This window comes from Carettochelys insculpta, chromosome 33, assembly GCF_033958435.1.
Source record: "Carettochelys insculpta isolate YL-2023 chromosome 33, ASM3395843v1, whole genome shotgun sequence".
Taxonomy (NCBI): domain Eukaryota; kingdom Metazoa; phylum Chordata; order Testudines; family Carettochelyidae; genus Carettochelys; species Carettochelys insculpta.
The window spans coordinates 2,327,506-2,355,115 of record NC_134169.1 but is presented as its reverse complement, the minus strand read 5'-3'; the positions used below and the strand labels follow the sequence as shown (position 1 = coordinate 2,355,115).

Genomic DNA, 27,610 nt, shown 5'->3' with positions numbered 1-27,610 from the left:
GGCTTTGGCTGTGGAGGGAGGAACCAGTCATCACATGGCATCTCCACCCAGGTGCAGCTGGTGGCTTCCAGGACAGGAGAGACCAGGCCAGGCTCAGTCAGGGCCCCTGCGTTAGCTCAGTGGGTTTATTGAGGCCAGAGGCACAGCTGACAGCACGGTCACTGGAAAAGCCTGGCCCAGGGCTCTTGGCGCAGGGCTGGGAGCATCTCACCAAGGAAGAACTTTCCCTTCCCAGTTCACAAAGCCTCCATTGTCCTTCTCGCAGAGCGTGGAGAGCACGTGCAGCATCCCTCTGACACTCGCCTCCACCGTCACTGGGGCCTGTGGGTGGGGGAAGCAGAGTGAGGTGAGGGAGCTGACTTTGGGAGCATCCCAGGACCCCAGGGGCCCAGAGACAGGACCAAGTTGAGCCCTTGGCCCAGTTGGAGTTCCCTTGAACTGTCCCTCCCCTGAGTGGCATGAATTTTCTTGTGTGTCCAAAGGCAGGGGGTGTGCAAAACACAGCTGTGTTGTGATGCATGACCTTCACCCTGGTGCATGTAACACAATTCATGCTGTGGGAATGGGGCCAAGGGGTGTGAGTGGGGGAGGGGCTCTGGGCTGGGACAGAGGGTTGGGATGCAGGAGTGTGAGGGCTCTGCCTGGGAGTTTGGGCTTTAGGGAAATGCTGGAAATTAGTGATTTGGGCTACCAGAAGATGTGGAAGGTGCTCAGGACTGGGGGGTGGGTGTGAGGATGGGGGTCCCCGATCTGGGCTGGGGAGCTGGAGTGGGTTTCAGCTCTTGGCTTGAGAGTGGTAAGTTGAAGTTGTCCAGAGTCCAGGATGGGCTTTGGGCTTTGGGGGTAAATGAAGATACTGGGTGGAGAGCACAGACATGACTGCATGCAAGTACCTGTGAGCTGGTGCCCATAAAAACCCCAGAGCAGCAGCAGCAGCAGCTCTGCTCACCTTCACTCTGGGATGCCAGCAGCTTGAGGAACCAAGCAAGCGGCAGCAGGAGGTTGGAAGCCCAGAGCACAGCATGGAATCCCTGAGGGCCTCTGAGTGGGACACGATCCCTCCACGCAGGGCAGAGGCGGAGGGCAGGATGGGTTCCAGCACAGCCATTACCCCTACAATAAACATCTGCTCCTAACACTTGGCAATCACTGTCCTCTCCGAGTGAGGCACCTACCTGGATGGAGTCAGAATTCCCCATGTCTGTCTGCACCCAGCCAGGATGGACAGCGACACTCAGGATCCCGTCTCCACCATACCCCAAGGCCTGGCACTTGGTGAGCATGTTCAGAGCAGCCTGCAGGTGAGACACCATGAGCAGAGACAGCAGAGTGTGTGGGAGGGAATGAGCCTTGTAGGAAACGACCCACCCTCCCGAAGGGAGGGATGGGAGAGACAGAGAGACAAAGGTGTGAGAGCAGAGCTCCTTTTGTTTTTGTCCTTCTATGTGCAGAATAAACTTTATGTGCACTGAAGCATGTGTGGATGGCACCCACCAATGAAAACACACGCTGCCAGCTGTGCGCGCTCTGCTGATCAGCTGGGTGGCATGTGAGTTTTTCCAGGATGACTGCCCAAGTACTCAGCCTGTCAGAAACACTAGTGAGAAGAAAACACTCGTGGGAGCTGCAGTCTCTGATGGGCTCAATGAGGACAGCAAGCCACCGAGATGCAGGTGTGGCTGCACTCTGATGAGCCGCTGATGCTGACAGGCCTGCAGTGAGCCGTGACAGGTGAGCACACATGAGAGCTGTGCTGAGGCTGCTCTCTGTTACGCAGGATCTGGGCAGTTAGAGGAAAGTGGAAATGTGACATCGATGCTCCTTTGGGGTACCCGACATTTGAGCCAGACGCAGCAAGGATCTGACCCCCTTGAGTTGAACTGGGGATGGTCTCAAAATGGGGTATGTCCACCCCAGGGGGGATAGAATTCATAGCTCCGCAGTGACCTTCCCTGAGCTGAGACTGGCTGGACGGGGGCTGAGCTGCCCTGGCCCCTCAGAGTGTGAGGATTTCTCCAGCGGGATACAGGCACAACAGAAAGTTCCTCACCGGATGGGAACTCTGATCTGAAGCCCAAGTGAATTGCAGGCAGACAAAAATCTGCCAGCCCTGCCCAGCACAGCGCTGGAGGCTGGAGTGGTGGCAGTAGGATGGGGAACAAGGGGAACACACCGACTGACAGGGGTTTGTGCAAGTAGCAGACCCAGGCAGCAGTCCGGCCCTGCTGGGTGTGCCCTGTACCTTGCTGCAGCGATAGGAGATGACTTGTCCCAGATGCCAGAGGTAGAGATTCCGGATGGAGCCAGCCTCGCTGGACATGTTGACGATGGCCGCCTTGCTGCAGCTCAGTCCTGTCTGGGGGCTTCCCTGGGCAGCCTGCTTCAGCAAGGGCAGGAAGGCCTGGGCAGTGGGGAGAGCAGAGCAGCCGTGAGGTCAGAAAAGGAACCAGCCTCGTGCTCGTGAGACAAGCCACTAGAATGCGGTGGGTCTCTGCTCTTTCCCCTGAAACCCAGCCCCCGGCCAGGCCAGAAGTAGGAGCCCCACACAGGCAGGTGTGGGGAGCTGTGGACCCTGCTCATGCCCAGGTAGGAGCCCAGAATGACCCAACTCATGTTCCCGCCTTCAGAGTCCCCATCCAGGGCAGATAGATGGGGGGTCTGCGGCTCCCCACAGCTGCCCACATGGCTCTGAGCATGGCCCAGCTGCAGCTCCTCAGCTGTGAGTCTTTGCTGGGCAAGGCTGCAAGCCAGAGCCAGGGCAGGGGAAGAGTCATGTGGACATCTCTGGGAACCCCCCCTATATCCTGAGCAGGAGGCCCCGGGATCAGGGACTCAGGCTGGATGTTGCTCCCCCACCTGCCTACCCTGGGCAGGTCAATGGTTTGAGTTGCCCAGCCAGGCTACAGCTTGTGGCTTGGCCAGGAGCCAGGGTGTGTGGGGAGAGGAGTGGAAGGATGAGGACCAGGGAGGGCACAGAGCCTCCCCACAGCCCTGCCGGGGTTGGAAGAATCTCTTTCCTCTGCTCTGAGGCATCTCCCCACCAGCTGCCCTTGGCGTGAAGCTAACTGGTCTGTGCCGTCTCCGCAGCAGGTGCCTGAACCCCCCGCCTCTGGCCACACAAGCCCTGACTCCCCGGCCTGTTCCACACTCGGTCTCTGTACACAGGCCAGTGACAGACCCACCCAGCGTGGAGCCCTCCGAGCCTGTCCTGCCCCCCCCAGCCCCTTGTGCGCTGCCACTTGCAGCTCGTATGGCACCTGGAGTGAGCCCACTTGGGGCCATCAGTCTGCTGAGCACCAGCAGAGATGGGTGTGTAGTGAACACACGGGGAAGCTCATTTTTTGGGCTGTCGAGTTTGTGCCAGTTCCTGCCGCCACTCAGACCCAGGTGCCCATTTGTGAGCCTCATGGGCTGCCCAGGGTGTCCAGGGGCTTTACAGAGATGCTCACAAGCACTCGGTGCCTTTGGTAAAAGAGGGAACCAGCCCTGATAGCCCCTTCCTGCTGCTTATCCCACTGGGGACTATTTGTCAAGGAGAAAGGACACGTTTCTGTCCTCACAGTTCGAAGGGCCGTAGTTCCTGGCTGTGGACCTACGTCCATGAGCCCCAGCCCGGCCAGCCAGAGACCATCTCGCAGCTCCGTGCTGCAGTCACCCTCAGCCCCGGAGCAGACAGATGCCCCTCTGCCGGCTGGGCCACATCTGAGGGGATGGGGAGAGAGTCCTCTTAAGGCCACACATAGTGGTGGGACTGGGGAGACAGAGGTCTCTCAAGTAAGGGAACTGGGGCTTCATGAATGATGCTGTCCTTGCACTGATGCTCTGGGTGTGAAAAGTGAGGGATTGAAGCAGTGTGTGTGCAGAGCCAGGGCCATGCAGGGATCTGGGGTGAGGTTTCATTTCTGAGAGGTTCAAGTCCCTCAATACACTTGCAGCCTTTGTGTTCCCAGCCAAGGCCCCATATTGACCCAGTGACCCAAACCCAGGGAAGGGAGGACTCCTGGCCCAAGCACTGTCAAACCCTGGTGCATCTGGCCACGTGCTCTCTGTCAGGGCCCTTACCTGGCTCACCAGCAAGGGCCCCGTCACATTGGTCGCGTACACCAGGGCCATGTCCTCTGGTGTCTCTGACTCCAGTGTGTTCAACTTCACTATCCCAGCGTTGTTTATCAGCAGATTGAGCCCCGAGCCTTTCAGGTGTGTCTCAACTCTGGCTGCCGCCGCCTTGATGCTGGCTGGTTCTGTGACATCTACAGCGACAGAGCAGGGGGTCAAGAGCATGATTCCTCCTCTCCGATGTCACCCCCACCAGAGCACAGCCCCCTGGGCCAGAGGGCTTCTTCCATTGGGCTCAGAGGTAGGAGAGGGGTTGGGGAAAGGAGGTGGGGGTTGGGGACTGCTGCTGGGTCCAGGCATGGGGAGCTGTGCTGGAGCAACAAGAGGAAAAGCTAGTTCAGAGAGACAATTATGATCAGTTCCTTGGACAATCTGAGTAGCCCAGAAAATGGAAATGTGCTGGAGTCGGTGATTAGTTCATACGCGCGGAGTTGATCTCACTTAGACAAAGGAAGTGGATGATTTAGAATTGCTTGTGATGCATTGTAGGTGAGAGAAGTCCCCAGCTGGACGTGCAGGGCTCCATCCCAGAGGTGGGAATGCCAGACAGAGCTGCCCATGTGTGACTCTCACAGGAGGAACCTGCCACATGGTGGTCCTGGGGCTTTCCAGCCTCTCCAGAGCCAACCAACCCTGCCAGAATTTCCACTCACACCTGCCTCCTCTGGGGCTGGTGAAGGTATCAATGAGCTCTCAGCGATTATTGACTCTGGTCCTGTTCTCCTCACTGGGACTGGGTGAACCTGGGAGGGGGGATGCAGAGGGGGATAGGAACAGGAAGAACATGCTGCAGGGAGATGGAACCTCAGCTCTGGGCCTGGGGCCGGGCACCCACCCAGCGCAATGATCACCAGGTTCGGATGTTTGGCCTCCAGCTTCCGCAATTCCTGAAAAAGAATGAAGTAAATGGTTATTGACATTGGGCCCATGCCCAGGGCCATGCTGGGCAGGATCCAGATCCCCACTGACCCTGGGAACCAAGTCAATGTCTTAACTGCTTTTCTCCACCAAGCCTCCTTGTACAACAACCTGCCCTGGTTTCTGTACCAGTAGGAGGCTTCTAATTGCCCCTGAGCATTTCCAGTGCCATTGTCTAACTCAGTGTGATGGAGTCTGGGACACAAATCACTTCCCCATCATTCATGGGGACTGGGAGGAGGCTTTTGGAGGTCAGTTCCCCCAGGGGAGGTAAGGGGGGTTCCCCCCAGCCGCTGGGATCTGGCAGTGTCTCAAGTTCTCAGGAGTTGGTTGTGAGTGGGGATTTTGTCAGCTGTGGAAGGAGCTGGTGCCATGACCCAGAAGTTACTCAGAATCTGCAGTTCTCCAGGCTGGGTGTGGGAGCAGAGCTGAGAAGACAGAGGACCTGAGGTAGTGGCAGACAAGGGAGGTGTCAGACTCATGAATTAGGCTCACTGGAGGCTGGTGGGACTGGGTATTGCTGTGCTATAGTCATTATTCACCTATGCTGGGCAAGACGATCCACAGCCCCTGGGTCGGTGCCCCAGGCTCACCAAATGCTGCCACATCCTCACTGCTCTGGGACCTGAGCTGCCAGGTGTAGAGGGTTTGGGGTGCAACTGTGCACCTTCGAGCTGGAGAAGGGTCTGCAGTCATTGCCTGCTCCAGTGTGTGGGTCTCAGCCCCAAGTGCTGCAACACTGGAAGCCCCTTGCGCAGCTTCTGCTTCCCCCTCCAGCTACTGCTAACTCCACCCCCCTTGCCCCGTTCTCACCTGCATTTGCTCCCCTGCTGGGTCCTGGCAGGTGGCAAAGACCCACTCTGGTGGGTTGGAGTTCCCCAGAAGCTGCTTGATCAGTTCCAGGCCGATTCCTTGATTGGCCCCTGTCACCAGAACACTGCGGAGATTTAAACCAGCCATGGCACCTCCCTGCCTCTACTCAGTGAGAGCTGCACTAGTCAGAGCCCTGAGTTCCCTGCCTGCTCACAGCTGGGGTTATGGAATGATACATCCAGGGAAATAACTCTGCTGCTATCAGGTGACAAAACAGAAAGTGCTCCAATACGCCAGACCTTATTTGTCTATTTGTTACTCCTCCTCTCAGGTGAGCGGGTTGGTCGGTTTGGTTTGGTTTGCTACTTACTCATGTTTTGGTGCAGGGCCAATCAACTTCTGGCTGCCTTCCTGTGCAGAAGGGCAACACCACTGCGGTGACCGTGCTGTGACCGAGGAGTCACTGCAATGAAGATCCATTTTCCACAGCTCTCAGAGGTGCTGTACGCAGAAGAGGGAGAAAGTGGGACTGGGTGAAGGACTGTAAGATTATGTAGATGGAGGCCAGGATTTTGCAGTAGAGTTCTGTGGCTTGTTGATTTTGGCTCCAAAGCGGAGGGCAAGGCTGTGCACGGCTAAGGATGTAGACGTGTATTTGTAGAGGCAATGACAATGGGTCAGGTGCCTGTACCCAGCCCCGCTAGAGCTGGAGAAGATCTTACACTGTTGCAAGAGACAAGGTCGGGTTCTTCTCAAGGAGTCTCTTCCACAATCCAAGGCAGCACTTTCCCGAGAGTGACCATGTTTCCGTTTGCTGAATATGGGACACCTGTAAAATTCCTCAAGTTTGAGCAAGTTCAGTTGGATTCCAGCAGAACGCAGCCTGCAGGGTCACACGCCCAGCCCAGATTTTTGTCAGGGTTCCCATCAGAATGTGCCCAGCAGCAATTTTTGTAATGTGTGTGGGAGGAAAGGGACAGGAGCTGCTTCCAGCCACAGCATATGGGGTGGGTGGGAGGGATAACTTGGCCCTTGTCTTTGCAGAGCTCTTCTTTTCTCCCCACCCTCCGCTGAGGCTGGAAACAAGTTGTCCTTTCTCGTCTGCACAGAGTCAAAAGGCAGCAAAGAGCTCCAGGCTGCTGGTGTCCACCGACATAAGCCAGCCAGCTCCTGTCCCCAGCTCCAGTGTGGACAGGCATTCTGTCTGTACTGTCCGTGCACCTGGATCATTTCTGTGTTTCCAGTTTCCATAGGCTGCTTTCCAGGTTGGGTCTATCACAGAGGCGGCATATTGCCTTCTGCCCTGGAAATGATCCCGTGTGCTGATTCTCAGCCAGTCATTCCCAGGCTGCTCTGTGGAGCACTGGTGCTCCATGCAATGGGAATGGTTGTTCTGGGAAAGAATTTCCATGCTCGTGATGAACTCTTTCATATTCAAATTCGACACATTAACATGTGGTTTCACTCAGGATGCAAATTTTCTGAGATACTGTAGGGGCTCTTTTGCATACTTGGCTTCATCTAATTCTTGACTCCCCCCCTCTCCGTTCCGCCCCTCTTCTCTCTGATTTACCGACGTTGATAATGATTTTTTTCTGATTTTTCAACCTTGATGACTATTTTTGGTTCTCTGTGCCTTAAATATTGAGTGTGTTCTGCTATGGCTCTGGTCTGAAGAAGTGAGTCTGTCCCACGAAAGCTCACCTAATAAATTATTTTGTTAGTCTTTAAAGTGCTACTTTACTGCTTTTTTTGTTCCAGAGAGAGAAAGTTTAATTAAACTCCATTTGTAAAACCACTCTGGACGTGGGGAGGAAAAGGAACTGGGGAAGCCGGGTTTGTCCTGCAGGGGTCTGAAGATCAATGACTCAAAAGAGAGTGTTTGTCACTTGCATGCAGAGGAACGGCAAAGCCCAGGGCAGGAACAGGAGAGTGTTTGTGCTGCCAGCAGGAGAGGTCTCACTCCATCCGTCTCCTCAGGCTGAAGGCAGGTGGTAACAGGAGCCTTTTGGGTACCCACAGCTTTGAGTCTCTTCCTTTCCCACAGTGGCCTATTTTCAGGATCTGCTTCTTCTCAAGCAACCCCTTTCTCCTTCTCCACAGCCCAACTTCTGTCTGATACATGCAGGATGTGGGGCCACTTTAGCCTCTCTTTTGCAGGGGCTATGGGAGTGTGCCACTTCAGAAGATGCTGTGATGTGGGGGGTATGTGTGTGTGTTTATGTGAGTGGCTCACAGAGGGTGTGGGGCTCCTGCTGGAGGTAAGTTGGCAACCAGGTAACACCTTTGTACTGCAGACAAAGGGGGAGGTCGAGCCCAAGGAGTTTAAATTGAAACTGAGAGGTGGGAAGCAGTTCGTCTGGGCTGGGAGGGAGAGAGACAAAGGAGGGGGGAAGGACCCAGCTCTGGGGGCCCTCAGGGCCTCCTCTCACCAGCATGGATTGGACTGGCTGCCTCTGCCTGCTGTACTGACTCTTCTGTAAGATGCTGTGTCCTGTCAGCTAATAAACCTGCTGTTCTCCTGCTGAGTAAGAGTCACTCCTGCCTGCAGATGGGGTGCAGAGTTTGGGGAAGCCTGAACCCCATGACAGATACAAATGAGGCAGTGATATGAATATGCAGCAACTCATTCATATGAAGCCAACCTCAGGCACTTCAAGAGCACCAGTGATGCACAATTGCTGAAGTGACCCTGTCTGATTTTAAAAGCCCACATTTTCATTTATCTTGAGATTGACAGTCAGGAAAAAGGGCTTTACCCCAGCTAGGATTTGCACCCAGAATCCTTGGCTTCAGAGGCCCACGCCTTATCCATTAGGCCACTCAGGTAGGTAGAAGCAATAAGGGATAAATTTCTCTCTCAAAAACGTACGTTTCTTACCTTGGAAGACAAAACATTTGCTCTTTCTTTGTGTTTGTTCTTTCTTTGTTCAGAATCTGAGAAATGCCCAGAGATTAACTCTGCAGTAGCAACAAAGCAGTGACCCACACTCAGCTAGATGTTAAGTTACCATCCCTGGTCATTCACTAGGAAGGGACATGTAGGTGACAGGTTCACAATGGCCATGAAAGGCAGCTGCTCAATGGGCTGGACACCATGAGCTGCTTGGCTCTGAGACACACCGAGGATCTTTCTGGCACCCAGAGGAGCGTGTAAAGAAAGGGACGTTGTCATGATCATTTCTCCTCTCCTCCTGTACCTACAATGAAGGCAGCAACAATATTGGAAAGACAAAGAAGCCTTTGACGTGGCCTAATCAGAAAAGCATCCCAGGAAGCACAAACTGCTAGAAGTTATGAGGAAGGGAAACCTTCCAATCTGGCTCAGCATGAGCATATTTAGGAATTAGACCGGAATTTCTCTTTTCTTTCTCTTGTAACAGTTCTGGACTCCTGCACCAATATCACCTCGAAACACATGCAAATGATCTTTTTGTGGGGAATAAATCTCAGCTACTGGAGTTTTGATTGACATTTGGGGACTCTGTGCGAGGAAACGTGCAGGGAACTGGGCTTGTTGAAATCGTGAGGTCCCTTCCACTTCTAGTACTCTGTGAAAGAGACTGGAGGATAGTCACCCCTTTGATTTACTGAGGGACTCATGAAGGAGCTCAGTCTGATAAGAGGGTCTACAGCTGTGTAATGTAAGCCTTTTGTCAGAATGAGTCGGCAGCAACCAGGGTCTGTTTCAACATCGAGGGGTCCCTTTTCATCCATTTCACATAGAACCGGCTGGAGCCCCCACCCAGAAGCCTGGGAAATTTGCACAGCCCTGGGTGCCTCGCAGGGGCAATGCTTCCCCACTCACAAGCACAGAGTCTGAGTGTAGAAAATGAGCTTTTAATGAAAGAGGCAGAAAAGTCATATGGCATAAGCTGGGGAAAATACCACACCCAGAGTTCACAACCAAGCCTCAAGTAAGTATCCCAGCTCAAGCAGATGGAGCAGTGCCCTTTGCCTCTCAGGCTCAGCCGTCCTATACTGGAAAGAGCCAATCCACACACCCAAGCTTTCTCCCTATCCACTTCAAATGCCCCACTTCCAAGTCTCCCCAGTCCCTGCACTCCCTGACACATCACTTTCGACTTGTCTACACTCACCCCTTCATAAAACAAAACAGGAAGAAGGGACATTTGAATAATAGGTGGTCCTTTCGACAGGCCCCCCCAAACAAATGGTACAAGATTCGAAAGTGGCACTTTTCAATCGCCCTGTGCTCCATTATGCTTACGAGGCACTGCACGTTGATGGCAGCACCTCATTATCATCTTCCGACCTCACTCATCACCATGCCCCTTCCGAAAGGAACAGGCTAGTGTGGACATGGCCCTTGCTGCATTCCCTCTCTGAACTGGAGGTAACGCAACCTTCGTGCTGGACCGGCGTTCCGCATCCCCTGCCAGCTGCCCACCCACTGCTCACACCTGCTGGCTGCATCTCACACCAGACGTCCCTCTCCTGTCTTGTGGGTTTTGCAATAGACAGAACCCTGTGTTTGAAGCACTCCAGGGCTTCAGCTACCAGCTCATAGGGGATTTCGATTCACACTGGTATTCAGCTCTGCATCGAGGTGCAGCATCTCGGTATTCACCAGGATGAATTCTAGCAGAATAGTTATTGACCCATTTTTAGGTCCACCTTCTAACAGCGGGGGGAAGAAATAGTCAAACCAGTTTTACCGCTGTATAGCCCAAAGGCTTCCAGCAAGCTGAATCAACCACTAGTCCTACCCTTTTTCACTTCATAATGTTTCCATGAAGGGATCCCTCTGTAATCCATATCTGACACAGCAGTCATGAGTGCCCTGTAGCCCACAACAACTTCAAGCACTGGTGAGATTCCTCAGTTCTTACATTGGGTAAAGTCATAAAATGTGACTTTCCAACAACAAGCTATTTACAAGAGATGAAAACGCTTTGCTTCACTTGCTCCCATCAGGCTTTGTTTTCAAGGCATTACATGGGCGCACCTTTACATTTGAGGACACATTCCCCAAATCCTTCAGCAGTACAAAGCTCCTGTTGGCACATTCTTTACAGGAAGAAGAAAATTTCTGAGAAGCAGGAGATTAGCTGGTGTCTCCCTGCAGAGAGTTCATGAGCAGGGCGGGGGACCGTGCATGCACTTCACCTCGCTGTGCCTCTTCACACTGACAGCCATGTGACAAAAAATCAAAAAGGGGCTACTTGCTAGTGAAGAGGAGACAGTAAGGTGTGTTCTGGGGCACTCAGAAATCCCAATGTCAGACTGTCAGGGTTTAAATGAGTAACAACCCTCCAGACCACCCTCTGGCAAGCAGGTAATGAAGCCAAGGTCTCTGATGAGGCAACTCCCTGCAGCCCTATTGACAGTCCCAGAGCAGCTGACTGGCTGGCTGGCCCTACTTTAGCCAGCACAGGAATGAAAAGCTGTGTAAACAACCAGGGAGAACTTACAAATGTTACAGCTTCTTTCCAAGGCCATTGATGACCTCTGTCCCTACACAACTTGCAGGGGAAAGAAGAACCAGGCAGCAGTTCTCTGTCTGTGCTGGAGTTCACAGAAGCAATGAATGCTGGTTTCCCTCCCCTGGGGCTCAGCGGGTACAGTTACAGACCCCTCTATCTAGCACCCGATTCTCACTCTGATAATCTCTTGGTTGATCTGGAGCTGCTGAACTTGTTGAGGGTATTTCATGTCCTCCAGAAGTTACTTTCTTTCCCATTCCCAGAGTCTGGGCTGGGCTGAATGGGTGGGGAACCAGCCAGAGGGGAATTTTAACCCAAACTTGGCTCTTCTGAGCATCTCGAGCACAATGGTTCTCAACTTGTTCACTACTGTAGGCTGCATATGAAACCACAGTGCATAATGTGGGCTGTGTCCAATACTACCTGTGTGTTTGTGAGGATGTCACAAGTGGGTGCTGACTGAGCTGCAAACAGGTCACGGATTGTGAACCACTGCTGTGGTGCGGAGCTACTGGAGCTGATGTGGAGGCAGACAGAGGAGGCAAGTGTCCTTTTGCACACAAACAGGGCAGAGCAGGAACAAGGGAACTCAGCTTTTCAATCTTCTAAGCTGAGTGTGACGCTCCTCAGGGACACCCAGGATTGTGAGGGACCTGCTCCCACCAGCCTGTGGTACCGTACAAGCAAGGCACGAATAAACTTCCACACACTTTATTTCCAAAAGTGAGACCTCTTGACAAAGCTGCTGCACCATTTTGTAGCTCTCTGTAAGGCCCCTGTGAATCTTCTAACTTCTTCTTCATGTTTTCTGTGTTTCCAGACTGCCAGCAGCCTGGATTCACAGTTCTAGTAGTTACAAGCAGTCTTACACCTAAAGCACCACATTCCCTCCCCTCTTGAGAAGCCTCTTCATTTTAAAATAAAACTGATTCTAACTACAGCAACAAATATGGAATAAGCCACTATACTGTTGGCAGAAATCCTACATCGAAAGCACTGGAAATACGACATAACATGGTCTCTAGTCTAGACAGGTGGTCGTTTGGATCTGGCAGACCTTCTCTCAAATCCAGTTCCTGATGCAATATCTTGTTGTGTTGGCAACTACGGTGAAGTCATCCAATGGGGTTGGGTGTTGGCATCATCTCCTTTTGGTGCACAAGCAGGTTTCCAAAGGACCCCGCAGACTTTGAAATCCCCCTATTCCTATCAGCAGAGCAGCTGGCCATTAGCATGGTTATTTTGAGGTTTTGGCCAAATGTGGCCACAGCCCATTTGTCCTTATTGATCCTCATGACATTTCTTTTGACCCCACCCTGCAATTTATCCAAGTCACTCAGGACCTTATGCCTACCCTCCAGCAGATCTACCTCTTCCCCTAGTTTAGGGTCATCTGCAAGTTTGCTAAGGGTGTAGTCCTGCCCCTCATCCAGCTTTTCAATAAAGATGTTGAACCGTGCAAGACAGAGAACTGATCATGAGGACATTATATTTGAAACCCATCTCCAAACAGAGATGTCAGTTCCAACACTTGGGGTCTGGCCATCAATGCAGCTTTCTATCCATCTTCCAGTTCATGAAGAGATGGCAGTGGTGGGATTTGAACCCACGCCTCCAATGAGACTGGAGTCTAAAACCAGCACCTTAGACCACTCGGCCACAATGCCTACAAAAGGCACCTCCCGCGAGCATCAACCTCTCTTGACATTTCCTGAGTTTCAGAACAGTTTACACCAAGAGTACATAGGAAGTTTTAAAAAGCCTCATATGTCATACCTAGTGAAAATGTCAGCATGTTTTCAATAAAAGGGGGCTGTGACACAGTATTCCAAAAAGATGGCTTTTAGCACATCCTAACCTTCCCCTGCCGTCTCTCTCGGCTGCTTTTTATCCCAGATCACACTGACACACAGAGGAACGTGATTGGGATTACTGGTCATGATACTCTTAAAGCTGGAGTCACAGTTCCTGGGTGCAGCTGCCATCCTCTGCTCTGGCAGCTGAGCCTTTGAAGGGCTCCCCACGTGGACCAGGGTAAGCAGTGACTTGTGGATGGACGTGATGGGAGGGGAACCCAACCCAGATAGAACTTCTGTAGCTTTGTGGTTGTTACATTTGCTTTACACGTGCAATGTACTTGTTTAAAGCCCCATGAAAACAGCAGTGCTTTGGTTGTTTTGCTCCCCTTTGGGGCTGAGAAGAGCTGGTCTCATTCTGTCTCCGGGGTAAACCCAACTGCTGTGTGAAAAAGGGTAGAGGTATCAGCAGAGCATATACGTCGCTGTCAGACTGGGGAAGCTACACAAGTTCGGCCGGTCTTTTTCAGGAGGTTTGTGTCTTGGCGTCCTCTGCCCTTGAGGATTGACCTACTGAGGCCGGCTCTCCTGCTGGCCTCCTTTGCGTGACTTGCTAAAGGAAGAAGTGAGGCTGGAATGGGGCAGAAGAAGGACGTAAAGCTGAGGCAGGCAGGAGAGCAGCTTAGCACCTCAGTGCAGTTAATGGAGCACCACTCTCTCTCCTGCCAAAGCCTGTGCAGGTGAGGCTGGCTGCAGGGAGGCAGAATCCTGTGCCTGTCCAATGGTGCTCCAGGAGTGGCTCCTGGTAACCCAGGAAGAGAAGTGGGATTCTGGGTGGAAGGAAAACAAGCAAAGCTCTGTCTGTGTGAGTAAGGAGCAGGTCCTGGGTGGACTGGGCAGTGGTGGTCTTGAGGGACTCTCTGTCAGCCTTGGGGCAGCAGGGACCACTGTCCCTTTGTGACTGAGCCAGGCTGGTGGTTCATGGCTTTGGATGTGTCCGGTTGTGAGCAACTGGGACCACAAACCCTCCACCTGCCTGTGTGATGGGCAGATGTGCTTAATATGACATTTGAGGGAAATGGTTTAGCTGTCAAATATCAGAACCTCTTTTCTGTGTGTGAACAGCCTTTGTAGCTGGGTGCAGGATGTGTCTGTCCGTCTGTCTGTCTGTGCTACAGAGCGTGTGGTAGGTTTCTGGGTCACACTCACAGACGATTGGGCAATACGCTGCCTAGCCTGCTTAATGGCCCATCCTGTAGCACCTGCTGTCTTGTTGGCTCATTGGGAAAGCGAGGGGTACAGCTGAAGGCTCAGCAGCTCGGCTTTGCATGCAGTGTGGGCGTCTCAATTATCGGTAGCAGCCGAGGGCAATTTGAGGCCCTGTGGTCAACATCTAGCCTGTTAGCCCCCTTGTCTGTACGCTTCAGTCCAGGGTCATGCTGACACTGCACATCTGTGTTCTGAAGCATCTAAACGCTGGGCTTGAGATAGGCGCGTCTGTGCTTTCAAACGCTCTAAGACTGTGCTGTTCCTTTGTGCTGTGTGCTCAGAGGCACCGAAAAGGGGCAAGATGGAGTAGAGCAGGGGGACTGTGTCTGGTTACAGGACCCCAGGGGCTCCCGGGCGGGACAGTCACACGGACACCTGCCTGAGGCCCTGTGGCTGGTGCTGCAGGCTGATCTATTGCTCTCAGTGTCAGAGAGAGGGGAGTTTGACATTCAACCCCAGAAGCAAGTGTCTGCCCCTTTCCCAGCTGTGCACAGCCCAGCTCATCCCAGCTGCTGGGAGAGACCAGAGCCCCTGAGCCAGCCTTGGGGACAGGCCCTTCTCTCCCAGGCAGCTGCCCATGTCAGTGGCTGCAGCTGAACCAGGGCTTCCCACACCTCGTCCCCATGTCTGGCCGGGGCGCTGCACCCCAGCTGTGTTTGGGGCCCTGCTCACCCCAGGAAGCCGCACTGCAGGGGACAGGAGTGAGAGTAGCACTGCTGGGCCAAATCTGCCTATCCTGTGTCTCTGGCACACCAGCGAGGTGCAGAAAGGTTCCTGGCAGGGTTGACTTTGGGAAGGATGAAAAACTTGCAGCACATGAAGATAAGGTGATTGATTGTTAAGCTATTGCGCTCTGCCTTCATGGGTTCAAATCCCATCCTCACTGCATCTTTCTTTGTTGATTTCCAGCCCCATTGTTTGCAACTTCCAGCACACGTGAGTTTGCTGCCTCCCAGCTCCTGTGTTGGGCAGACTCCAAGCACAGGACACCTCTGTGAGGCTGAGCTGAGCTCTGGCTGCCAGAGCTGGGGGGTGGGATGATTTCATTTGCCCTGAAAGTGCCAAGCCTGACTCCAGTGTCAGCTCCACTCACCTCTGCCCCCTTCAGGGCTGCTGTGTGGGGCTAAGTAGGGCCCCAAACACAGCCAGGGGTGTAGTTCCCTGGCAAGGAAGGGGCGGCCCTGACTCAGCTGAGGTCAGGCACAGTTGCAGCTGCCTCTGAGTGAATTGCTGGTTCCCCAAGGCTTGATGCAGTGCTCTGGTCTCTCCCAGCTCCTTGGCTGGGCAGTGCACATCTGGGAAAAGAGCAGATACTTGCCCGGGGAAGGAATGTTTCTCTGCCCCTGACAGAAAGAGATCCAGCCACAGGGCCTGGGGCAGGTCTCCATTCCACTGTGCCACCCTGGGCAAGTCCTGAGTTCTTCTGTGCTTCTCAGCAGCTGGGGAAAAGCCTCTTTGGGACATATCTCCTGCTCCACAGCTGAATGGAGCGCACAGGAGCTGCTGGGTTCAGCTCCCAGGGGTGCCGGGCTGCTACCTTCTGCAGCCCCTGGTGTTGGCCCTGACAGGACATGGGGCTGGAGGGATCTTTGTTCTGGCCCACGATGGGTGTTCTGAAGGTTCACATGCTGGTGACAGGCCAGTACTTCAGGCCCCCTGGACACTCCTGTCCTTCTGGAAAAGGAGGAGCTCTGGGCTTTCAGGTCAAACTGCACATGGCGGCTGCCACACTGTGGGGTGGCTCTTGCAGTGCTGCTGAGGGCGGCTTTGTGTGCTGTGTCTGAGACTGGAAACCCCAAGCCCCTTTGGGGTAACGACTGCAGCAGGACAGGTCAGTGTCCCGGCCCCAAAGCAGACAGACCCACTGAAATGCTGGAGAGTCCAGGGAAACACTTCCCTGCCCCTGGGCTGTTTTCACCGGCTAAACTCCCTTCCAGCATTGACCTGAGTGAGACACTGACATGGCCACTTCCCAGCCCCAGCCCTGGGCACTCACCCACGAGCACTAGTAAATGTTCTACCCCTGGAGCGCATGACCCTCAGAATAAGCAAATGTCCTGACCCACACAGCTCATTCCAGAGACCAAAAACTCTCTGCAGCTGCCCATGGCTCCTTTCCACCGAGGCTGGTGAGATGAACTGGTTATTGGGAGTCTCCTAATGCTCCGATGATGGGTTCAAGTTCTGCTGTACCTTTTAGCTCACCTTTGCTTGTTGTCCTGGCTGCAATGGACAAATAGGCTCTATGATGCCCAGGGGGCTGTGCAGGGGTCAGCCTGGAGGGTGGGGGGTTGCTGGGTGTCACTGTTGTCATCACCAAAAGAATTCCAAATGCCTCTGTCCAGGGGTGCTGGTGACTGGCAGTAACCTGCTGTTACTGTTCTTGGCATCCTCTGTGTTTCTGTGCCTGTCACCTGCCTGGTCACACAGATTTGCTGAGCTACTTGGGCAGGTGAGATACATGCAACAGGGCTGGTTGTGTCAACCGCACAAGTCTGCCACTTGCGAGCATTTTGGTGGATGCTCCATTTTCTGAGAGCAGCCGCAGTGGAGATGTCGTTGTCTCTGGCAATAAGAGTTCAAACTGGGGCTCGTGGGGTAGATTTTTGTGCTTCCTTTCATGCTTACTAAACTGTGCTCTGCATGGGCTGTGCCCCAAGGGGTCTGTTCCCTCTGGGTGCCCAGAGGTAAACTCACAAATGAGCCTTTTGGGGGAAGGAGTCACTCCCGGGACCTCTCTCCCCTTCAGTCTCAGGGCGAATTACTGACCCATGGCTGTGGGGCTGGCATCAGCCTGGCTCACTCGTCTCTTGCTTCGGTAGCTCTGAGCCAATGTGTGAGACTCGGCAGTTATGTCTCTTTGTTTCTCTGCTGCATTGGTCCTTTCTGCAGCTCCCTCTGTGGGAGGACTCTGCCTGGCCCTCTGCCCAGCTCTGCCCCCTGCCTGGTGACTATTTACTGCTCAGAGCCACAGGCTTGTTCCTGGGCCTGGGTCAGTCTCTGTTGCTGCTGGCTGAGTGTGACACGGCCTAGGTGTGTCAGCCTGCACCAAGGGCATTTCTGTGTCAGACTCCTGAGCCCCCCGGCTGTGGGTCCGGTTCTCCTGCCCAGTGCAGCCCATGGCAAGCAGAGCCCTGCGCATGTGCATCACTCTGCACCTTTGTGTGATCGATGGGAACAGAAACCTGAGCCTCGGAGGCTGGGAACTGAGGCAGCTGAGGGACGGGTTCGCTCAGTTTTTGTACTTTTGTAGAGGAAAGTGTGAAGTGTTTAAATCCATGTCAAGCATCCAGTGCAACCCCAAAACATACTGGAGCCAGAGGTGAAAATGGATTTCCATTAAGAAAACCATCCAAACAGGGGCATCTGGTATAGCTTCATCCGCACTCAAGTGTTCCACCACTGAGCCAGGCTCTCTATCACTGGAAAATGGTCAGAGGTTTGTCCCCAGCCCATCTCAGCGTGGGGATTTCTCCGGCGGGATACAGGCACAACAGAAAGTTCCTCACCGGATGGGAAGTCTGATCTAAAGGCCAAGTGAATTGCAGGCAGACAAAACCTGACGGCCCTGCCCAGCACTGCGCTGGAGGCTGGAATGATGGCAGCAGGATGGGGAACAAGGGGAATACACCGAGTGACAGGGATTTGTGCAAGTAGCAAACCCAGGCAGCAGTCAGGCCCTGTTGGCTGTGCCCTGTACCTTGCTGCAGCGATAGGAGATGATTTGGACCATTTCCCAGCCACAGACATTCTGGATGGAGCCAGCCATGCTGGACATGTTGACGATGGCCACCTTGCTGCAGCTCAGCCCTCTCTGGGGGCTTCCCTGGGCAGCCTGCTTCAGCAAGGGTAGGAAGGCCTGGGCAGAGGGGAGAGCAGAGCAGCCGTGGGGTCAGAAAAGGAACCAGAGTTCTGCTCGTGAGGCTGGGCACCAGAATGGAGAGTGGGTCTCTGCTCTTCCCACTAATGCCCAGCCCCCAGCCAGCCCAGAAGCAGGAGCCTCACCCAGGAAGGTGTGCGGAGCCATGGATCCTACTCATACCCTGTAGAGGCCAACAATGATCCCCAGCTCATGTCCCTGCATTCACAGTCTTCATCCAGGGCACATTGGGGGGGTCTGTGGCTCCCCACTGATGCCCACTTGGGTCTTGCCATGGGCCACCTGCAGCTGTTCAGCAAGGAGGATTTGCCCACGCAAGGGTACCCCCACCTGAGGCAGTGGACGGTCAGGTACGTACCCCACACGACACACACACCTCTGTGACATGGGGCGGGGGCACCAGACATGACTGGGAGCCCCACACCCCCAGCGGACCCCGACCTGAAACTGCACAGTAACAGCCCCAGGCCCTGCTCAAAGGTTTCACACAGGGAAAGCTGGGAAGTCAGCCCCACCCCCAGGGCACAGTGATTTGCACTGGGCTGGTAATAAAGCAAAGGGGTTGTGTGGAGGGTCACAAGTGGGACTGAAGGGCAGAAGGAGACAGAAAGGCAAAATGTTCTGCTAGTTACACCGCAGCAAATGCTCACCCTGAAAAGCTCCAGCCGGGGCAGCACAGCCCATCCCCCACTCCGTGAGAGACAGGCGATAACTCTGCCCCACAGCTGGGCCCTCCTCGCCCCACCCCTGGGGTGTGAAGAGGGAGAAAGGAGGGTGTGGGGAGCACAGAGTGAAAGTCAGGCTGAGGGAGCAAAGGGGGGCAGGACTCCAGGCTCTGCTGGTGGGACCCTGGCACTGGGGCAGGTGAGGTGGGAGGAGGGTAGATTGGTGGAGTCTGATCTGCACACGGCAGAGGGGACAGGAAGTGAAAGGGGGTTTTTCGTTCCTCTCATCCGCAATGTCCTCTCGGCGGCAACTCCAGCTTCCGTCGGGCACAATGTCTGTGCTGGGCAATGGGAAGGGGTTGTTGTGGGCAGCCCACCAGAGTGGGTCGGCCCCCACAAAAGCTCATCACTTGATAAATTCGTTTGGTTGTCGTTAAAGTGCTGCAGGACGGCTTTTTGGCTGAAGACACAGACGAACACAGATACCTCCCTGTCAGGACCCACAGCTCAAGCAAGGGGGGCACCATGGCTTAACTGGTAAAAGCGCCTGCTTTGTAAACAGGAGATCCTGCGTTCAACTCCCAGTGGTGCCTTCAACCCTGCCAGGAGCCTTTCTGCCACTCACTGGTAGGATGGGCAGGTTTGGCCCAACAGACCCCTGCAGAGCTGCTTCCTGGGGTGACCAGGGGACTGTGGTGCCCTGCCCTGGGAGCAGCACAGCTCAGCCCATGTGTCCCTGCTGGGTGGGTACAGAGCAGGGCCATGGGCAGGGTCTGCAGCCTTTGTGTCTCCTCCTGTCACGCTCTGCTCCTTTCCAGCTGCTCCCTTAGCACAGCAGCTCCAGCTGGATTGGCCCCTTCTCTGCCAGGTCAGTCTGTGAGAGGCTGAAGGGAGGCAGAGGCAGGTTCTGGAGCAGGCTTTGGCTGGGACTGAGCATGTGGGATCAGGCAGGGGCACTTGCCTCTCACAGCTTCTTTTGGCTGAGGGGCAGGCAGACAGCTCTGTGATTCCCAGCCAGTGACATCAGTGAGGGAAAACCCTGCAACTACAACTACATGCTGGGACAGAGTTTCTGTGCACTAGCAGCAAGGCATCTCCTGGGCTCTCCTGCTGTACAACAGGGTCTGGTTCAACATCTTCTTGTCACATGGGTGCTGGGCTTATCTGTAAGAGAGGTTATAGGAGAAAGAGATGAGCCCTTCTGGGCATAAGAGTGAGCCCCACAAACAGAGGCACTCATGCTTCTGCCTGGTTTTGAACCAGGGACCTTTTCCATGTTAGGCACATGTGATAACCACTACACTACAGAAGCTCTACCTTCTCACCTCTTGCCCTCCCCTACATTGCATCCTCAAGCCACTGCTTGCCCTGCCACATGTGGATGGGGGACCTTCTAGAAATTGAGGGGAGTCCTTTACCGGCTCAGCTGCTCGAGGAGAGGGAAGCAACTGCACTCACAACTGGGACTTTCAATATCAACTCTTCCAGAATTCAGGTCCTGACCGGTTATGCAAATGGGACATGGAATATTTAAGTCTGCACCTCATTTGCATTTCCTATCGGCCACATTTCCACGCCACTTCCAAAAGGGCTGGGCAGTGTAGCCACAGCCTTGCTGTGTAGCTGCTCCACGGGACTTTTTGAAAGATCTGTGGCTTTTTTGAAATAAAACTCTCTAGTGCAGACATAGCCATGGGGAAAGAAGTAGTAAAGGAGAGCCAGGCTGCAGCCAAAACAATTGCAACAGCTTATAACAAAGAAATGTGTGTGTGCGTAACAGAACACAACAATTCTTTTAACAACTATAGAACAAACAAATGTTTAAACACCAGTTTTACTCTGAATTTGTGGTATTCACTTACACAAGGACAAGGGTTTGAGTGCTTTGCCACTTGAACTAACACCTCTACCTAGGAGCAACTCTTAACCCACTCACCTTGTTCCTGAACCCCTCATGGGCCTTTCTCTGCCCTCTGAATCATTTCTGAAAGGGCCACTTCCAAGGCATTTTTCAGGTGGGCTGGCTAGCTTAGCTGTTTGGCTTCTTATTGTAATAACAACAAGTTGGTGGGTTTAAGTTTACTTGGTAGCCAGGAGTTCTATGTTCTTACTTAGCTCACAGGTGTAAGTGGGGAAGAGAAGCTGGTGGGAAAATCCATTTCAAAGTTTTGTGTAAGTGTAGACACGGCCCATTAGAGCTCCCATCAACCACCTGTTTAGCAAATATTTGCATAGAAGAATTCCAGCCCTGAGTTCTGCAAGACGGCAGTTCCCACTTTGTCCAAAACTTTTTAGCTAATGACAAAGCACCTCCAAATGTTAGGTGAGGGTGGTTCTTTATGAAAACCAGCTGTGCTGGAGAACACCAGTTTGGTGTTGAAAAAGACGTGCTACTGTGGTGTGCCTGAGCAATTCATCAAACATTAAAGATAGCTAGCACTGAGAGTTCCCCTTTTCACCACTGCTCAATTGGTCTATGATTCCAAACTCAAGGTTTTGTCTGTCCCTTATTTTGGTATTCTGGTCTCCAAAGGGGGGTGTGGGTTCAAATCCCACTCCTAACATCAATTCTATTCTCTACATGCTCAGCTGGCCTCCTTTCAATGTCTCTGCTAACATTGCGCCAGCCCTTGCTATGGGTTTCTGTTAGACGAGTGGCACGACTGAGGCACAATTCAGACAGGAACTTCATGGGAAATTGATGGAGAAACTTGCACTGCAGCCGCACAGTTATGAAGCCAGCACCTGTACCAGTCACCTATTTTCTGCTCTGAGAGCTACAAGAATGCCAGGTTTGTAATACGCCAAAGGAGATTTTGCCCCTGTAGGTCACTTCCCCACCTTGTGGTGGTCCCCTGTGATAGCTGTTTAGTCTCAGCCTGTGGCCAGAATGATGCCATGAGAGAGGGAGGGAGCCCCACACCTGTCTGTGGTGCTTGTGGTGCTCTCGTGGGAGAAAGGGAAAGATGCTCAGTCATCCTCCACACCACTCACACAGGGGAGGGGAACTGTGGTGTGAGTGGCAATAGCCTCAAGGGGCTCAGAAAGAGCTACAGGTGGTAACTTGACCCTGTGACTGTCTAACATGAATCAGGGTAAACAGGGCTGCCGGGCTGGTCCAGGGTTGGTCTGAGACTGCCCAGAACCCAGCAAGGGTTTCCTACAAATTTCCTATACCTCATTAGCATCAGGTCACGTGATTTGGAGTCCAGAAGATGCTCTTCCAGACTCCTGAACATCATGTAGAAGCTGGGCCCCTGAAAATTTTTGGGAAGAAGGGGCCTCTGGTAGGGCTCCCTGGGCCACGCTTCTACATGGCATTTTGGAGTCCGGAAGGTGATGTAATGCTAATGAGGCACAGGGAATTTGTATCCATACCTCGTTAGCATCTTTCGCTCCGTGTATTAGCATGCCACTTCCAAAGGAAGTGACCTGTGTAGAAACAGCCTATCAGTCACACTTTCTAGTAACTCAGGAACATTCGGGGGGAAAAAAGCCCCAAGTTTAACCCAAACTGAAAAGTTTCAAGGATTCCTAGTTTTTCTACCATACTTCTGAACACGCAATTGCTGTTAAAATTAACAAATATTACAAACATAGAGGTATTTGTACAATGCACCCTATGCTTGCAATAGATTTATTCCAAAATATGAAAGAAGCATCTTTTTAAAAAAAAAACTTTGATATTTGCAAAAGGTCCTCATTCCAGACAAGGTCACATTGACATCAAGGATTGTTGTGCATGGTGATTTACTGTTAAATATGCTAAGAAAGTCCTACAAGGCTCTGGTTCCCACTGAAACACAGAAAACAGAATGGATTTTAAACTAACAGGGGCTAAAACCCCAAAAGCAGCTCAGTTATGGACACAACATTATAAGGATTGTTAAGTGTCGTGATTTACTTTATAATCCTATAAGAAGGTCATTCAGGGCTCTAATTTCCAATGAAACAGGAAAAAAATGGACTTTAAGCCAAAAGGAAAAAATAGCCCAAAGAAAAAAGCCCAGTTGTGCAGGCATCTTAACTACCCCCACGCCCCACTACCCTTCCTTTAAGAAAAGGAGAATAATAGGGAGGGGTGGTGGGTTAATCAACCTGATAATTACAGACTTTTTTTTGAACAAAGGGTTAAAATGGTATAAAAACTTCAGGGTTGTGGAGCCAGTTCTCTTTTCAAGAGAAACTCTCTTGAGCTGAGGTGCTGTTGGAGCTCAAGACCAGGTCTGTGGCTTGTTTTTAAATAGTTTTTTAACTCTCTCCCAACTCCCCTTATATAGTTACACAATAAGGTCATAGAAACATAGAATCTTCTCTTTTTTAAGTCATCGCATCTCAGCCTAGCACTGTGTGTGCCCAGAACAGAATCCCATGGTTGAAGAAAACATAGCTCTCTGCAAAACCACGCATTTATCTCCAATGGTGTTGGACCTTTTCCTTCAACATGGAGTACGGCCGAGAGCACCCGAGGACCTCTAGATGTTTCCTCATTCGGGGTCACTTCTTCAAAGACTGTTCCTGGGGTTGCTTTGTCTTTGTAACTCTTGGCCTTTACAAACGAGTGGCCCTGCCTACTTCTTGCCCCTCACCAAAAGCTTGGGCACCATCCGGTTACACAATGATCCTGGGGCCAAGTGGCTAGGATGTGGAAAGAGACTCTTGTGGCAAAAGAGTCAAATCCCATCTCCTTCCTTGCCATCAGTATCCTGCAGTCCCCTGCGGTCCCTGGGTGAACCCAGGAAGTAAGGCAGAAATGGGGCAAAAGAGGAACTCAAGCTGAAGGAAGCTGCCAACATTGCTCCTGCCTCCCAAGGACACTTGTGATCAGAGCAATAGCTGAGAAAAACATCTCCAATATTGAGGCGATGACCTGAAAACCACTTAAACAGCAGCTGAAGTAGCTCAGTAGGGAGAGCGTTAGACTGAAGATCTAACGGTCCTTGGTTCAATCCCAGGCTTCAGCAGAGTTTTTTCCGAACTTTGGCCACAGAGCAAATAGTGACTGCATTGGGCATTGCGGCTGGCAAATGTTCCTGGAAAGGATATTGTCGGCACTAGTGCGACACCAAGGCGCTAGCATGCTCCTCCTTTCTTCTTTTATGCTTCCTCAGCAAGGGGAGGAAAAAAAAGACCCCATTGTGCCCACTATGATCCAGCCAACTTCACGAATCTTGCTGAGTGTTCCCAAAAGTCCACTGCTCAACCCGCCGAGCAAGTGAAAGGCAGCTCTTAGGCCCTCTCACCACCACTTTCTCCAAGTTGGCCCATCCAGGTGTCACGGCAAATGCCACACAGGTGGATGGCATTGCAGGGGAGGGTCAGAGGAACACAGCCGAGATTCTGTGGTGCACTGGTAATCACAAAACTTTCCAAGCTGAAATCAGCAAAAAACACAATATGTCATTTGTGTCCTGGCCTGTTTTCCTGCTTCTATGGCTGGCCTGGAGCCGGGCATTCCCTGCCCCTATGAGTGCCAGCAATCAGACAGCCTGCGGTACCTTTCAATGAGACATGGGAACACTTTTGTAATTAGTGAAACAAAAAACATCCACAAACAGTAGTTGTCCCCTTTGCTGCACTTAGGTGCCTGTATGCTGTTGATTTCTTCTCTTTGAGGCAATAAGAAGCAGCCAACTCAGAAGGTGCTGAGCTCGCCCATCTTCCTTGAGATGTGAGATTGCCTCTCCCCACTTGAGACACCCTTTGAGCTGGTGAGCCGAGAAGCTTTTAAGGACTCGCTTTTCTTAGTTTCCAGCTTTAAGCTGCTGGACGAGGAAAGAGTGGCCAGGCAAGTGGGTGGCTGAAAAAGGGAAGGAGGTCTGACAAACAGGAAATGGTGGAGTGACAACAAAGTCCACAACCCCTTGCATATTTTTCCAGCCAACAAAATGCAGCACCAGATTTGTGCTTGGTCCACAGGGAGGGATTTGAAGCAGTAGGGAACATAGGCCATTTTCTGTGAGGTTCCCCTCAAGGTAAAATACTGTTGATGGAGATCCAGAGGGCCTCACTCATCCACTAGGAGGAAAAAGCCCCAACTCAGGTGCACCTATGGAGAAGAAAGGCCTTGGAGAGACAGAGATTTATAGCAAAACCCACAGATTTGAAATCAGATTGCAGAATGCGGAGCCCTGAATACTGCCATTACGCCATGGGACCTGCAGATAAACAATTTCTGGGCACCTGTGACTCTTTGGAGGTTGGCACCCTGCTTACCTTGGCTACTGATACTGGCATACATGCATTCCTTCTGAGAAAGGTAGAGTTGCTGTGGTGGGGTTCAGGGGTCCCCATGCACTGCACCCTGGCTGTGGGCAGGAGTGACTCTCACTCAGCAGGTTGAATAGGAAATTTATCAGGCGACAGAGGCCCAGTTTCTCACAGAAGAGTCAGTGCAGCAATCAGAGAAAGTCATTCCATCTCGTCCTGGGGAGAGGAGCCCAAGGGATGCCCCTCTGAGGTGTAGCTTTCCCCTTGCCCGGCTGGCTGGCTTCAAGCTCCCTCTCCCCTCCAGCTTCTAACTGCCCCCTCCGATTCAAAGCCAGATCAGCTCCTCCCTCCTCTTTGTTCAGGGCAGAGGTGTTACCTGCCAGCCTAGGTTATAGCCCCAGGGTCATCCTTAGCTGCTGAGAGTTGCTCTGCTTGTCTCACACACATCCAGCCTGCGTCTCACACATGCACTCCTCCCACTCCATCACACTTGCCTCTACAGCATAACCAAACTTTCACCATTTGCCGCTGGTAAAGAGTACAGCTTCGTGGTGGAGCATTTGACTGCAGCTGAAAAAGTCCCAGGTGCTCCTTCACATATGGTTGTCTTAAGGGAAATAGATCTTCATCGCCAGTACATTTGGGGTTTTCCCTGGATGTTTGAAATAGATTTAAACACTTATCATTTTCCTCTGCCAATGTACCAGCACTGAGCAAACCTATCCTTCAGCTGAGATCAGTTCCCAGCCTGCAAAGCTCAGGGTTCTGATCCATTGAACACACAAGGGTACTGTACATCACAGATATGCAGGGCCCTGCTCACAGTGGCCTGTGCTGGGCAGGAGAACCAGGCCCAAGGCCAGGGTGCTCAGGAATCTAACACACAAAGGCCACTTGGTTCAGACTGAGCTCACAGCACTTTGGCTTCATCACACTCGTCCAGCAGTGTCAGGGCCCACCCCAGGCACAGGAAGAAGCCTGTGTCTCTGACCAAGAAACATTCAACTGGCAGGGGCAGAGCTTCCGGAAGCCCCAGAAAAGAACTGAGCCCAGGACCAGGCAAAGCCCTCCCACAGTGCGGGCTGCAGAAAGGACCTACACATCTCAGAAAAGTCACTGACAGTTCCCAGCTGCAGAGCCCCATGCATTTGCCCAAAGCCCCCAAAGTGAGACATGAGTGAGCCACGCGAACACCAACCCCACGCCAGGGGTTAGAAACTTGTTTCATGGCTCCTTCCCCACTCTAGCAAGAGAAATGCAGAAGTGAGGCCCAGCAAAAGTACCTCCAAGACCTTGTCTACCAGGTTTTGGTATAAACTTCCCCCCAAAAATTCTAAAAACCTTAAATTTTGGGGATAAAATTCACTGCCACCAGCCAAGTAATAATAAGGAAACTGGGGAGAGATGACGTGGGAAATCTCAGCCCCAAAAGTAAGAACCAGGACACAAACATTAACCAAAACCAGGTTAATAAAAAGAAAAAGAAAGAACTTTTATTATTACAACAATATTTGTGCTGCAAGGCTCATGACGAGATGGAAGAGTCACAAAGTAAAACACATGGGGAGTCTCCACCATGGGCCTAGAACTTAGTTACAAGGAGAGTAAAAGAACATTTCTAAAAAGTGCACAGACATCAGACCCCACTTCCCAAACCATAAAACAATAAAGCCTAATGGATCTATGTAAACTTTACACTACTCACAGAAGATTGGAGGGCCTGTTCTTGGAGGGAGACATTCTGTGTCTCTCTCCCTCATGGCTGGAAAGAAGAATAAGGAAAAAGACAGAGAAGAGAAGAGGGAGGAGCCAAAATTCAAATCTTACCTCCATTCCTCTTGGCCAACCCCACCTGACTCAGGAGGTTAATCCTTTTACTCCCAGGCTGCTGGCTAACCCTCATGATCATGACAACTTGCCTTGAGAATGAAAGGATGAGAGGTCCCTGGAGTGACTTCTGCCCCAAAAGACTCATTTACGAGTTAACCCTGGGACTCCCAGAGAGGCCAGAGTCTGGAGGATGAGGGGTTTCTTACCTGGAACAGCAGCCTGACATGTTCCCCGCTGCTCAGATTGGCCATGAAAAAGATCGAAGATCAAGAACTGAACACTCAGAGCCACAAAACACATTCAGAGACCGGAACAAATTACAATCCTCAGAATGAATGAAACCAAAAGGTAACTGTGCCAGGGTATCCGCCCACCATTGCTCTGGCTGTACCTGCAGGAAAAGGCAGGGAGGAGAGATTCATTGCTAGCAGGAGCAGATGGAGCTATAAGTCAGAGATGGAAGCTGGTAACACAGAGGCTCCTGGGGAAGGGCAGTCACTTTGCGGAACACCAGCTGGGAAACATGGGCCTGTGTGAATGTTGGCAAAAAAAGACATGTCAATGACACGACTGGAGCTGAACTGAGATCTTTGGGAGCTGGGTGGAAGAAGTGTCTGGGAAATCCCAAAGCAGTAGTGCTGTGACATGGAGCCTCTCATCAGGAGC

General features: G+C 52.3%; 1 protein-coding gene and 4 non-coding genes across 5 annotated transcripts; 2 read left to right on the top strand and 3 right to left on the bottom strand.

Moving 5' to 3' along the window:
* Positions 1-207: 207 nt before the first annotated feature.
* On the bottom strand, positions 208-5,994 carry LOC142005148 (C-signal-like). Its single transcript, XM_074982837.1, has 6 exons — positions 5,848-5,994; positions 4,952-5,003; positions 4,063-4,250; positions 2,243-2,401; positions 1,176-1,295; positions 208-321 (listed from the first exon to the last, which is right to left on the bottom strand). The coding sequence occupies exons 1-6, from the start codon at positions 5,992-5,994 to the stop codon at positions 208-210; spliced, it is 780 nt and encodes a 259-aa protein (XP_074838938.1).
* A 6,885-nt stretch (positions 5,995-12,879) lies between these two features.
* Positions 12,880-12,961, bottom strand: TRNAL-UAG (transfer RNA leucine (anticodon UAG)). The gene has a single exon. It is a non-coding gene; the product is annotated as a tRNA-Leu (tRNA).
* Positions 12,962-19,423: 6,462 nt separating this feature from the next.
* TRNAT-UGU (transfer RNA threonine (anticodon UGU)) lies at positions 19,424-19,497 on the top strand. The gene has a single exon. It is a non-coding gene; the product is annotated as a tRNA-Thr (tRNA).
* A 646-nt stretch (positions 19,498-20,143) lies between these two features.
* TRNAV-AAC (transfer RNA valine (anticodon AAC)) lies at positions 20,144-20,216 on the bottom strand. Its single transcript has one exon. It is a non-coding gene; the product is annotated as a tRNA-Val (tRNA).
* Positions 20,217-23,795: 3,579 nt separating this feature from the next.
* TRNAF-GAA (transfer RNA phenylalanine (anticodon GAA)) lies at positions 23,796-23,868 on the top strand. The gene has a single exon. It is a non-coding gene; the product is annotated as a tRNA-Phe (tRNA).
* Positions 23,869-27,610: the final 3,742 nt, after the last annotated feature.

What these genes read in the sequence shown, in the direction of transcription:
- LOC142005148 (XM_074982837.1), bottom strand. Translation starts at nt 5,994, where the DNA reads ATGGCTGGTTTAAATCTCCGCAGTGTTCTGGTGACAGGGGCCAATCAA. An exon ending in TCTCCTATCGCTGCAGCAAG is followed by an intron (nt 1,296 to 2,242) that starts GTACAGGGCACA and finishes TCTCACCTGCAG; the next exon opens with GCTGCTCTGAACATGCTCAC. An exon ending in GGAATTCTGACTCCATCCAG is followed by an intron (nt 322 to 1,175) that starts GTAGGTGCCTCA and finishes CCCCACCCACAG; the next exon opens with GCCCCAGTGACGGTGGAGGC.